The 13,427-nt window shown below is 33.7% G+C and overlaps 2 protein-coding genes across 2 annotated transcripts in view; both read right to left on the reverse strand.

Annotated features, from left to right (window-relative positions):
* Window positions 1-398: 398 nt before the first annotated feature.
* Window positions 399-13,427, reverse strand: part of LOC147408298 (uncharacterized) — a 61,034-nt gene continuing 48,005 nt past the window's right edge. Inside the window, exon 3 of the transcript XR_015177049.1 lies at window positions 399-710. The gene's annotated coding sequence lies outside the window, so the exon portion shown is untranslated. The remainder of the gene's footprint in view (window positions 711-13,427) is intronic.
* The window catches only part of LOC147408299 (uncharacterized), a 25,126-nt gene continuing 12,407 nt past the window's right edge, over window positions 709-13,427 (reverse strand). Inside the window, exons 3-4 of the mRNA XM_086432677.1 lie at window positions 7,219-9,217; window positions 709-5,473 (exon numbers count right to left, since the gene is read on the reverse strand). Of these exons, the coding sequence (XP_086288803.1) occupies window positions 5,406-5,473; window positions 7,219-9,217 (2,067 nt within the window). The 3' untranslated portion in view covers window positions 709-5,405. The remainder of the gene's footprint in view (window positions 5,474-7,218; window positions 9,218-13,427) is intronic.

The following is a 13,427-nucleotide window of genomic DNA, read 5'->3' on the forward strand; positions in this document are numbered from 1 at the left end:
CAACAAACAAGTTCCAGTAGCATTTTTTCAACACAGTTTAATAAAAATTCGTAAAAAAAATAAAAAATAAGGTATTTTATTTGTTTCTAACTTAAAATACGTGAATTATTCAAAACAATTCAATAATCTGGAGAACAATATTTTTATTGAAAAAAAATGAAAATTTTCGTGAATTTTTCAAGAATTAAACGGGAGATTGCTGCTAACAAGGGTCTAAACATGGGTGGAAATTTGAACCTCCTTAAACCATGATCTAGAGTTGTTTAAGAATGCTCACAAGCCAAATGACATAATCAGGTATCATAGATATCAAAAATGTATGTGTACCTAATAACAACACTGTAATATAAGACCCTCAAAACTTTATCCAATTAAAATAGAAGAATTGACTACAAAATTCTTTAAAAAAAATACTTAACCTCCCATCAATGTCCAAATCAAGTGTTCCATTTCCACATAATTTCTAGCATCCAACTGTTTAAAAACATACTCAAAATAAACATAAATAGAACACCGTTAAATTGTACATGATGAGAATCCAGAGTCAACAAACAATAATAAGAAGCATCACAGTTGAGAATGTTAAGGTTATCACATTCTCTCCTTCCTTCAGATTCAAGGCCAGAAAAAGAAAAACTCATCCCAAAGCAGATAGCAATACCTCAATATGAGATTCCAACTGGGTCACCTGTACGTCTTTAAAAGAGAGGCTAATACCCAAGACAGGATTAAGTTAGAGAAAACAGATAGCAACACCTCAATATTAAATGTAATAACAAGACTTGTTTAATCGATTTAAATTTTTATGAATAAGATTTGATGATAATGATAATGTAGAATCTCTTTTATACATAAAATAGAACTTGACCATGTTAATCAAATTTTCCAAAATACATAAATGAATATGTGATTACCCAGCCAGAACGGTCTCTAAAACAATGGAAATAACTCACACAGGGTCACATTTCCAACAATTACTAAAAGAAAATTAATATCTTGACTAAGTTTCCTATCTGGCAGGGGGCCATCCACTTAAAATTGATTCTCAATCTAGTATATATATGTCAAGGTTAACCTTTCAAACAATATCTCACTGGAGATATTCATGAGGATGTCACTAGGAAATTTAGGACTGTCAGTGGACCGGGCTGGGCTGGGTTTTTTTAGTCAAAAAATTAGGCCGGAAAACAACCCAAGCCCAAGGCCGTTCCAACTATAGCCTAATCCACCTGCATTCGGGCCATTTTCGGAATGGGCCAAAACTAATTCTAACTTCTGTCATTGTACAGAAAACACATCAAATAGTTCAAAAAATAACATATTAAATAGCACATTACAACAGTAATATTTTAAGGGTGTAATAGTAATTTAAAAGAAAGAAGGAATAAATAGTTGGATAGATGATTTCACGAACCTACCCCTTTACTGTGACTGTTGCACCTTGCAAGTTGCAACGGTAATGTATCAAAGGCAGCATAGTAATAACAATACAATATAATTTACTAGGAACTATGGAGAATGGGCCGGGCCACCCACTGGGCCTAAATGCAATACCAAATCCATCCCTATCATGAAACGGGCTTAGCCCGGTCCGATAACTAAATGAGCTTAGTTGTTAGACCCAAACCCGATCCATTGATGGTCCAATTAGGAATAGTGTCGGGTAACGAAAGTGGAGTTACCTGCAGGAGTGTTATGTGACTGATGTATTAATTGATTGGATCAATTGTTACAAAACTCAAGAAAACTTTTAAAATTTCATTTGCAACACCCATGTCAGTTGGCACAGAGAACTAAAAGAGTTTCTACAAGGGCTCCCGCCCAGACTCATCAAACAATCATCCATTCAAGTTCAAATAATCAAACAAAATTGACTACAAGGATTTAACGGGAAAATTCCAAATAGTATTAAACAAAAAAAAAGAAGGTTGCCCACAAGAGCAAACTGGTATTCCCCTGTAAACATCAATAGGAACCTGATCAGAAGCATAAGGTAATAAGAAGCAATAATAAAGAGATGCGGAACCAACTCATCATTTTCCCTCCTCTTACAAATTTGGGGGTCCAACTCAAAACCAATTGGCAATGACTGGGGCTTATAAGGAGAGAGACAAGACAAGGGAGTGTTTGATGTGAGACTAAACTCAACTCACCCCTGCACATATGGGACAGACGGACTGGGCCAAAGCACATGTAGATATGAACTGGATGACATGGAGAGAAGTCCGCTTTGATACCATGATAAATTTGGGGGACAAACTCAAAACCAATTGGCAATGAGTGGAGAGGCTCAGGAGCATATAAGGAGAGAGACAAGGCAATGAGTGTCCGATGTGGGACTAAACTCAACACCCCTTTTATTCAGGTTTGGAACTGAAAAATGTAATACCTTTTTTTTTCTATCAGAATGAATACTATAAATAAATAGATGGAAAAAGAGAGCGAGCTTATGGAATTCTGGTACTAGAGACATCAGTGTTTGAAAAAGGTGTGTGCATAGAAGCCTGCCTCAAGGCTTAAGCTTAACATGCATATTTATTTTTTAAATTTATTAGCATCATTAAAGCCTTATCTTGAAAATTTGGGGCTATTGAAAGAATAAAATGTGGGATCACGAGTCTTATGTATCACACCTTGATGACTATTTTCTTTCCTTGTAGCTTCTAGTTTAGTTGTTCTAGAGAGTACTCATTTGCTTGGTGATGGAATATTTTGTATACATGTATTGTGGTTGAGGTTGCTGAAATAAGACCCTACTCAACTTTTCTTTAATGTTTTATCCACTTTTACCATTTTCTTTCATTATTAATAGAACCTGATATAGAACCAAGTATCTTATAAATATTAGTTGTGTTCCCTAACTAGGTTCTCGAAGTGTTGGATATCATTTTCCTTCCTCCTTAAATAATTCATAAATCGATTCATTTCCATTCTATCTTCCTTACTACCATTTTCATTCTTGAATCCTACATTATTAATAGATGTCATAAACAAGTGGTATATTTTCTTTCAATTTTTAGTAGAGAAAGAATCCTATAATTATCTCATTAATTATATTTTTAATGGTGTTAAACAATTTGACCGTATCCAACGATATTTGATGTAATAACTTTTCTAAATATCTTATGACAAGGAACGGGTTACTACATATGATTCCAGATCAAAAGATCATGGGTTGGACTCCACAGTAGCTAGTCCTGTTTAACAAATGCGCAGCTATCCTCAAATGTACATAGACACATCAACGAAACATCTCTGTAGTTGAATTGAATTATGTAGACAACAGCCCCAATGAAAATAAAAATTATAATCACAACTGAAAGAGTAAATGTAACTTAAAACCGAGGAAAGGACAAGTTGGTAGCAAGAAAGATCCAACCCAGGAAAACCTACATTAAAATATATAATAAACCAAACTAAACTATCAACATGTAATAGACTAAGCTATCAACATGTAGAAAAATTTTACGATAGCGTTACCCTAGCTTTGCGACAATAATCTACTCTACAATATACAAATTATTAAGGTCCATGGACCTAACTCAACCTCAAAACAATGGTCATAAGGTGAGGGTTGCCTTCTCCTTATATACCACACAGATTGGGTTCCCGCAGGAGATGTGAGACTATCGTTCTAACACAAATATTACAAACTAACCTTCTTCTTCTTCACTCCTTGTTTTAGGTTGTTTTGAATTGAGAGGTCAAGAGAGAGTAGAATTTGGATATTTATTAACTTGAAATCAATAAATATTGATTAATAGAATTTACGATTGATAGAATTCACATAAATTTAAATTACAAAAATAACTCTTAGTACTTGGTAGAAATATTTGTTCACAAAAAATATATCTCATCAAAGATACATTTACGTGTATATAAAAATTACAAGAACAATCCTCATCAAAGGGATATTTTTGTAAATTCATATACATGTTTTTGTAATTTGAATATTTTTTTTTAATGAGGCCAAATAACTTAAAACTGTTTCCACATTTTATTTTAACAAGAAATCGTTGCAAAACTTTTATATTGCAAATTAACCAAACACGAAATATGGTTTCACAAGAGATCTCCCTGTAGCGACCAAGCAATTATAAATTTTTCATTGCAAAACATAGCTTACTTTTTTTACTTCATCCCCACCCTGGCCCACATACACACCTAAAGTTAAGACTTTTTTAAAACTAGGTTCAAGACCGCTCCTCTGGCCTGAACTACTGCTCATTACTAGACTCAAATGAAAAGGGTGTGAGTAGGGGTGTTAATTGAGCTCGTTGGCCGCCCGATAAAACAAGGGTTAGGGTCTCCATATGAAACCTGCAAGGATAGATCCAGACTCAATAATTTTCAGCCTGTCAATTCGGGTTGGACTACGGCCTAATAGTGCCAAACCCGGCCAGATCTAGCGCTCTATTATATATTTTGGAAAATTTAATAAAATAGTTAATTAGATAAATATTTTCTAATAAAAGTAGAATATATTATATAATTGTAATTTAACTTTTATTTATAATAATTATAGCTTAATAAGTCATTAATTACAAATTCGATCGGATAATCTTCAAATACATAAAACAAATTATGAAAAAAAAAAAAAACTCTCTTTCATTTAAAATATACATTGAATTCTAGTCATTTTATTTAGTTCAAACCCGACCTAAGTCAAGCCCGAGCCCATTAAGGTTGGGCTAAGACTTAGTTGACTTAGGGCTAATAGGTGTATAGAGCAGCCCGCCTATTTAGGGTTGGGTGGGGACTCAGTTGAACCCGGCCTGCACCATCTTATAAATGCTCTAAATGACTTTACCGAATGTACATACACCTAAATAACTTGACCGAATTTTATTGACTTTGATGATACTTTCAGAATGTCATACTAGTCATATCCAATTTCTTTGAAGAGCCAATGTGAAGGACAATTCACCTAAGACAATTGGCCTTGAATGTTTCTTAAAAGCATACTTATAATCGTGATTTTTCAAAATTCATGCAACTCTGGCAACTCAAACTTGATCTCGACCGACTGACATGGATGCTACCACAGATAACTCATCCAATATTTTTGGAAATATTGAAACTGTGGAGTCTGAAATGGGTCCCACAGAAAGTTCAATGCCCACTTTTTCTACTAATAAAATTTGTTGTATAAGGCCAGAAAATAATCTTTAGCAAAAATAGCTTCAAAAAAGAGAATATAAACCACCTGTATACTGGAATTTGTTTTTGGATTTTTCAACTACTAAAATTGTAAAATGAAACTCACCACTCTTCTTTAGATCACCATATCCCCCTCCCCATTTCACATGTTTCTATAAAAACAAATTGGCTTTCTATAGATTCACAAAGAGCAAAGAATATTTCTTTTTCAAATATAGTAGTTGAGCATGCTTACCCAATGGCCACTAACTCGTTTGTTCTTTAGAGGTCCACATCTTTCTTAAGAGAACTTGATCCATATCATTTCTGCTACCTACAAATTATAGAAGTTCAATATTATTGACAAAAACCTACCAAAGAATGTGATACTTGTAAAAAAAATTCATTTGACTATAACAAAATTTGATTTTGCGGAGAGTTTCCTTATTCTATTTGACAATGGAAAAACATAAAATCCACTATGTTTCTCATTTACATACAAATTAAGAACTATACTTCATTTGAGACCCTAAATACTAAAAGCATGGTATCTAAGTACGTTTACAAGGCAAACACCGAAATTTTGATGGGCAACAAATCACTCATGACAACATCTCTAAATACACAAAGAAGGAAATGAAGTCAGATCACTAAACCAATAAACCTGCAAAAGCCGAGTATTAAATCCACACAACAAGTTTGAAAAATATAACAAACAACCCAAGATTTTGCTCAAATACCAGCCCAACTGATCTGAATAACAGAAAATTCGATAACCAATGAAAACCATACCAGATTGAGTGAAATTACACCGATCATCATAAAAGTGGTGAAATGACGGAAAAAGTAGAAACACCCAAAACTAAAACTCCACAATTAAAAATACCAAAAAACCCATATCTTGTAGTGAATTAGTGATTGCTACGGCCATTTCATTTCTAATGCCACTAAAATAAGTAGTGAACAAAGATCATGTCATGAACTTCCTTTTTTTTTTCCTTGTTGATTTCCACCCATGGGGTGATAAGTTATGGCAGTGTGCATCAACAACTTTCCCAACAGGACCACATAGCATCACTTCCACTTCCAACTCTTTATAGAGCTACTAGTTGAAAAAATAAGTTTGGCTAGTAAAAAAAAATAGAGTTTAGTACCCATTACTACATTAGGTGCTTTGCCATAAAATTATACAACCTTTACACAAGAAGGTTGGGAAAAATAATAAAAAAGAACACAAAAATTAAACATTTCTATTCAAGGACCAGAATTATCCGCCATTTTGTGAAATCTTTAATTCATTCATCACAAACAAAGGTAACTAGTAATTTGTTATTCGTTTTAGTATGTATTTAAGTTGTTTGATGAACTTAGGTTTCCTAAAAGCCTGAAATTCATTCATAGGGATATGCCACAATTTCAGTTTAGACTTTGTTGTTGGACAAGCTTAGATTGGAAGATAGGAACAAGTTGTAGACAACGGATGCTATTAATTATTTGATGAAGTAGGATGAATGAATGACGTAATTAGGGATAGGTAGGTATAACTGTTGAGATTGCTGGTTATCAACAAAAAAAAAAAAAACAGTTGAGGTTGCTAGATTTTAATGGGTTTCATGATATGAAAGGATTATGAAATGGAGTTCAGCCATATGATGCTGGAGCAGTGCACATATATCTAGGGCTCAAAATCAGATTTATCCATATTCTTTTGGACGTCTTAGTCCATCCCACTTTCAGTTCAATCTGAAGTCCACCACACCAGTTCAATCTGATATCATGATTCATGAAAGGATGTGGCAGTTTTTTACACCGGCTGTATACTTGACACAAACCTCATTCATTATCAGAAATTTTTTGGGCCAAAAATGCAGTGCAAAGGAAACAACATGTGGAGAAAACAAAAAAGTAAGATGATTGAGATACTAACACACTTACGCCTTAAAACATTATCATCGTGAACAAAAAAATTCTAGCAGAAATAACTTAAAATTAAAACATTTACTCCTTAAAATGACTTGCGAAGTACTACCTCAACATTGAGTATCTTACCTTTACTTTAGCCCTCTGGCAAGAATTTACGAAGTATCTCCATATGCTCATGATCTGATCCATCCCTTACAAGCAAATTCACCACCATAGCCGTGGTGTCTGCATTTGCTGAGAAGCCCCTCTCAACCATGTCGTTGAGAAAATGCGTTGCCTTAGGGATAGCATTATTTTGGATCAATCCTTGAACCATGATATTGAATGTAACATCTTCTGGAATAGAGCCCTTCTTTTCCATTGCCATGAACAAATCTTCAGCTTCTTTCAACATTCCTCCCTTAAGAAAACCTTTGAGCATTGTGGCATATGTTATAGTGTCAGGTCGAAGATCTTTGGTTGAAAGATTGCAAAAGAATTCCTTTGCCGCATTTATGTTCCCAGTTTTGCATAAATGATCAATAATGATGTTGTAAGTTACAATATTAGTTTTCAATCCATTGTTTTCCATCTCATTAAATAGTTTCATTGCCTCGGAATGGTAATTGTTTGTCCACAACCCATCCAACAATGTATTGTATGTGAAGATATCCAGAATTTGGCCATGAGTTTGCATCTCATTGAAAAGCTCTTGAGCTTCCACAACTCTCCCAACCTTGCACAACCCATCCATAAGTGTGTTGTAGGTAATTGTGTCGGGAGTCAATCCCTTGCGATGCATATCTTCACAAAGTTGCTTGGCCTTGTCCAATTTCCTTTCCTTGGAATAGCCATTAATCAAAATGTTATAGCTATAAACATTAGGTTCATGACCACTACTCATCATTAAATCAAAAACATATTTTGCCTCTGTCATATGGCCTTGCAAACAATATCCATACATCAACGTATTGTACGTGACTATGTTGGGCTTTTCGTCACTTTGAATCATCCCTTCCAATAGTTGATGTGCTTCTTTGGCCTTCCCTTCTTTGCAAAGAGCATCCACTAGTATACTCATTATGAATACATTCGGGGAGATTTTGCGATCTTGCATTTCATTGAATAACCTTGTTGCTTCTTTCCCTTGACCTGAACTGTATAGTCCATGAATCAAAGAGCTGTATGTGGCAACATCGGGCTCAACACCTCTTTGAGACATTATTTCTAATACATCAAGTGCTTCTTTAGTCCTCCCATCTTTGCAAAGACCATCTATCAGAATGCTGAAGGTTACTACATTAGGCATGACTCCACCATTCACCATGCCATTGAAAAAGCTTGCAGCTTCTGTCCACCGACCAAAACTGCATAGACCATGAATTAAAGAGCTATAAGTGACGACATTTGGTATGATGTCTTTGTCAATCATTTCTTGAAAGAGGTTCAGAGCATCATTTACCCGGCTCTCCTTACAAAGTCTGTCAACAATAGTACTATACATGAATATATCAGGCTTCCATTTTCCTTTCTCCATCCCTCGGATTAACCTAAGAGCCCCATTAACATCCCCACTCTTGCAAACTCCATCAACTATCGTACCATAAGTAATTTCATCGTATGGATACCCATTCTCCACTATTTTGTTAAACAACTCCATCCCTTGAGTTACGTTATCCTCCTTAAAGAAACCCTTAAGCAGAGTCGTCAAAGTTACGCAATCTGGTTCGAACCCACGTTTGAGACTGTTTCCTAAAAAAGCAAAACTGATATCCATCCGACCCAAGTTGCAGCAACAATTTATCAATATGTTAAATGTAAACAAATCAGGTTGGATTTCTACAGAACTATTCATCATATTGGTAAACATAGATAACACAGTAGAATACTGTTTCATCTTGGAGATGGCTCCAAACAATTGATTAAAAGAGAGAATGGAAGGCATGGGTCGCATTTGAACCAAACGATCGAACAAACCCAATGCCTCATCAAACCCTAGGGTTCCAGTTTTACACTTCTCTCTTACCATATTTTCCAAATGGGACTTAATCTTGTAGGGATTTGAGTGTGGTGGTTTTGTAGAATAGAAGAAGAAGGGAGAGACATTTCTTGACCATTTCATGACTGAATCTCTTCGTAGCATACCCTTACAAAATCGGAAAAACAGAACAAAAAGCTACACACATTGAAAAATAATAATTGAATACTTGAAATTCAATCTCTTGACCATTTTCTAACAATTATGATCCTGCGTATCCCGAAGCAAATGACCTATGATTCTTTGATGGGGCGTACGGGTGCGTCAAAAAATCATTATTCTTTCTATAATGTTCGTAGTAAAATTAAATCTCCATCCCTCTTTATAAAAATAGTGGGGAAATAAGTTGGATTAAAAGATGTGGGGTTATACCGCAAGTTATATAAGGAGAGATTAATTATTGTTTGTAGGTTCCACTTGATTTCTATAAGTGGTTTCACAATTTTATTTCAAATCATTGTTGTAGTTTTGGCAGAATGTGCTGTAATTAGTATTTTGGGCTCATTAGGAAAGTGAATCGTGTTCAAATCTATTGATTGGGCCTCTCTTACTTCAAGAAAAAAAAATAAAAGAAGGTTGGGGTTGGAGGGATTTTGTCTAAGTGTTAATTAGAGGTGCAACTTAGTCCGGGTGGCATTTAAAAAAAAAAATCCTCGCCAATATTCTAGAAAAAGCATTTTGTCTTATATGAGTTAAAAATTTTGGAATAGGCTGATTTTTTGTGAGGATGATCTCTATGATGAGAAAATCATCCTCACAAAAAATCAAAATCATCCTCACAAAAAATCAGCAAATTCTAAAATTTCTAACCCTAATTTATAAAATGAAGAATTGTGAACCGTCAATCTTTACCATTAGTTTGTAACCATTTTTAATAGGGTTAGAAGTTACAGAATTGACTGATTTTTTGTGAGAATGATCTACTAATTATGGAGATTATCCTCACAAAAAATCATTTCATGTCTAAACTTTTTAACCATATAAGACAAAACTTTGTTTAGAATGTTGGCTAAGATATATATATATATATATCTATTGCATAAGTGTTCGGTCCTCGATTTGGTTTGATTTTATATAAGTTTGATTCAAAAACCGAATCAAATTGATCGGTTCTCTATTTTCGTAACCCGGAATCGAACTGCAACTTGTTCCAAATTGAACCAAACCATCCTAAAGCTATCGGTTTTATTCAATTCTCGGTTTAAACTAGACCAATTTGCGCCCTTAGTATTAATTACATTTATTTTATTAAGTTACACTAGTAAGTGGTATGTGCAAACGCACAAGTATCAAAAGAGTTTATTTTAATTTAAATTATTGAGTAAAAGGTATATAAAGATTACATATTCAAAAAAGAATCTTGTAATTTGTAAAACTAAACAACATAATTATGAGCACGTGGATTAGTAATTTTATTGGGCTTTTACCAAAATCATCCCAATTATATTATTAAATTTAAGTATAAAAGTGGGGGCATTTATGGCCACTTGAATTTTGGTGTCAATCACTTTTATTCCCCTTCTCCTATTATAAATTACAACATAACATGATTTGGTGTCTTTATACATTTTTACATGATACAACACAATTACTTAACTGCATGACTTAATCCGAAATAGAAAGATCGGTCGTAATAATGAATATATATAAAAAAAATCTCGCTTTTTGTGTTGGATAGCCTCCTCCTCCATGTTTGTTGGATGGTCTCAATGTATTTTAAAGAGAGAGAGAGGATCACGATCAAGATCATTAAAATCATGTCGACATCAAGATAATATTGATTCAGCTAATGAATCATAGATTTTTTTTCATATTATCATAAATATAAATAAAGGTATTTTATGGAAAGAGTAGGGTCCAATTGGTTATCCATCTATTCAGTTTTTAGGTGGACCCACCTTGTTATTAGGAATTGATCCTCTGTAGCAGGAGTTTCTTGTAACTCTTTGTGGTACCTTTATAAAAGTCTATAAAACACTATAGTCAAAAGAAAGAAAGAAAGAAAAAAAAATCATTGATTCCTCTTGGATTAATTATTTAGATCTTATTGTCATATATATATATATATATATATGGGTCCCGTTCAGCAACAAACATTTTGGCAAAACATTTTTCAAAACATGGGTTAGAGGTTTTGGAATGGGCTGATTTTTGGTGAGGATAACCTCTACGGTGAGGAGATCATCCTCACCAAAAATCATCCCATTCCAAAACTTCTAGCCCCAGTTTACAAGTTGAAAAATTGTGGACCGTCAATTTTTTGTAAATCATTTTTGATGGGGTTAGAAGTTTTAGAATGGGCTGATTTTTGGTGATGATGATCTCCTCACCGTAGAGATCATCCTCATCAAAAATCAGCCCATTCCAAAACCTCTAACCCATGTTTTGAAAAATGTTTTGCCAAAATGTTTGTCAAAATGTTTGTTGCTGAACATTTCCCTATATATATATACATTTTTTTGGTTTGATCGAGTGTTTAGAATGGACGGTCAGTGAACTTCTAAATTTAAATGAACCAAGGTTGTTCTCTAGATGATTTGACGCACTATCAATTGTTGGTTAGCGTTATAGGGAACTCGCGCTACAGAGGATTTGCTCATCTTTTTATCATCAAAGCAAGTTGAATAAACGTTTTGTTTCTCCAACTTGAAAGAGCCTCCAAATTAAATGGTAATTTACCTCCGAGCTAAACTACATATCTTCTGAAAGAACGTTTATTACAATCACACCACCTTATTCACCAGAAACAAAACAAGGAAATTACTATGATCTATGGGGTATGGATATCAATTCTATATTTTTAATAATCACACACTTATGATTTCTTTTTTGTATTTGAAAGCCCTTCGAATGAGAAAAGCTCTTGGCATTCTTAAGAATGGTTATGAGAAAGAGAGGCATAAATAAGTCTCTCTCATTTTTCTTTTGTTTTCTCTTAAGTGTAAATTGTGTAATGGGCTGAATATGACAAAATTCTGATTCCAGCTCACCATTTATTTTAAACCCATGTCACTATAAAAACCAGCAAGATTGTCACTTTAGAAAAATATTAGGACTCTCAATGGATTGGATCAGACCCAAAATCCAATCCAATAACTTCGGGTTTGGATTGATGTTTTAGATTTTGATAAGGATCCGATATCTTATTGGATTGGATCTAGATCAACCTTGTCCCAATCTGATAAGGACCTGATCCGATAATATGTAGAAAGTATGTATATTATATTATATATTTGTTGAAAAGTGGGAAATTTATTTAGAATTTATATATAAATTTAGGTTTGGCTTGATCCAGATCCGATTTGATTGTAAATGGATCAGGTTTGAATCTTAATATTGAGTTTTGATTAAATAAATAAAAAAACCCAATCCAGTAAGGTTCTTATCTGATACTTATCAAATCAGTTCTGGATCCGATCCTTATTGGATCAATACCAAATCAACCCTGATCCAATCCATTGACATCCCTATATATATATATATATATATATATATATATATATATATATATATATATATATATATTATATATATATATATATATATATATATATATATATATATATTATTGCAAGATCGTGCACAAACTGAGAAATCATCACTTGAAAAACCTGCAATCTAACAATTTATATTTTGGGAAATTTCTCTAATTTCAATACTTGGTGTGCTGTGAAAAAAATGGTACAGGAAAGATAGATACTAACAAGTCCTAGCATATATGCATAGTTACCACCATACTTCAAAATATCGTATCATATCAGAATGTATTGACCAAGACTGATAAGAAACATTAACCCTAAATGAAACTTTCAAATGTTGATATTTATCAAGTTTTTCTTTTCCTATTTTGATTTTTTTTCCCCTCGAGAAGGCAAAGAACATGGCCAAGGCAGCCAACCAATTATCACGAATTAAAAAAAGAAAGAACGAAAAAAAAGAAGAAGATAAGTTTCTTGACATGCTGTTATCCATTTTTAGGATTCTTTCAAGAATATGGTTGACAAAACGAAGAAAGAGATTTTGTTTGGGAATTTTACCCCAAATGCTAATGTCTGGAAAGGAATTGAGATTATAAAAAGATTTTGACAGAAAGCTTCGGGCCTGTTTGGAAACCAGGAGCAAAACTACTCTTCTAAAGAACAGGAGTTGAAGTACTCTATGGAGGAGCCGAAAAAGTAATTCTGTGCAGAAAGGGCGTTTGGCAATCAACTCTGTGACGTACTGGCAGAAGTACTTTTGTGCTAGAAGTCTGTTTGGGAACCATACTGACTTCTCATGACTTCTAAAAAAAAGACCAGAATACCCTTATATTACACTAATTACTGTTTTTTATCTTTTAGTGTCATAA

The sequence above is a fragment of the Akebia trifoliata genome, chromosome 3 (genome assembly GCF_017979445.1).
Source record: "Akebia trifoliata isolate Shusen 1 chromosome 3, ASM1797944v1, whole genome shotgun sequence".
NCBI lineage: Eukaryota > Viridiplantae > Streptophyta > Magnoliopsida > Ranunculales > Lardizabalaceae > Akebia > Akebia trifoliata.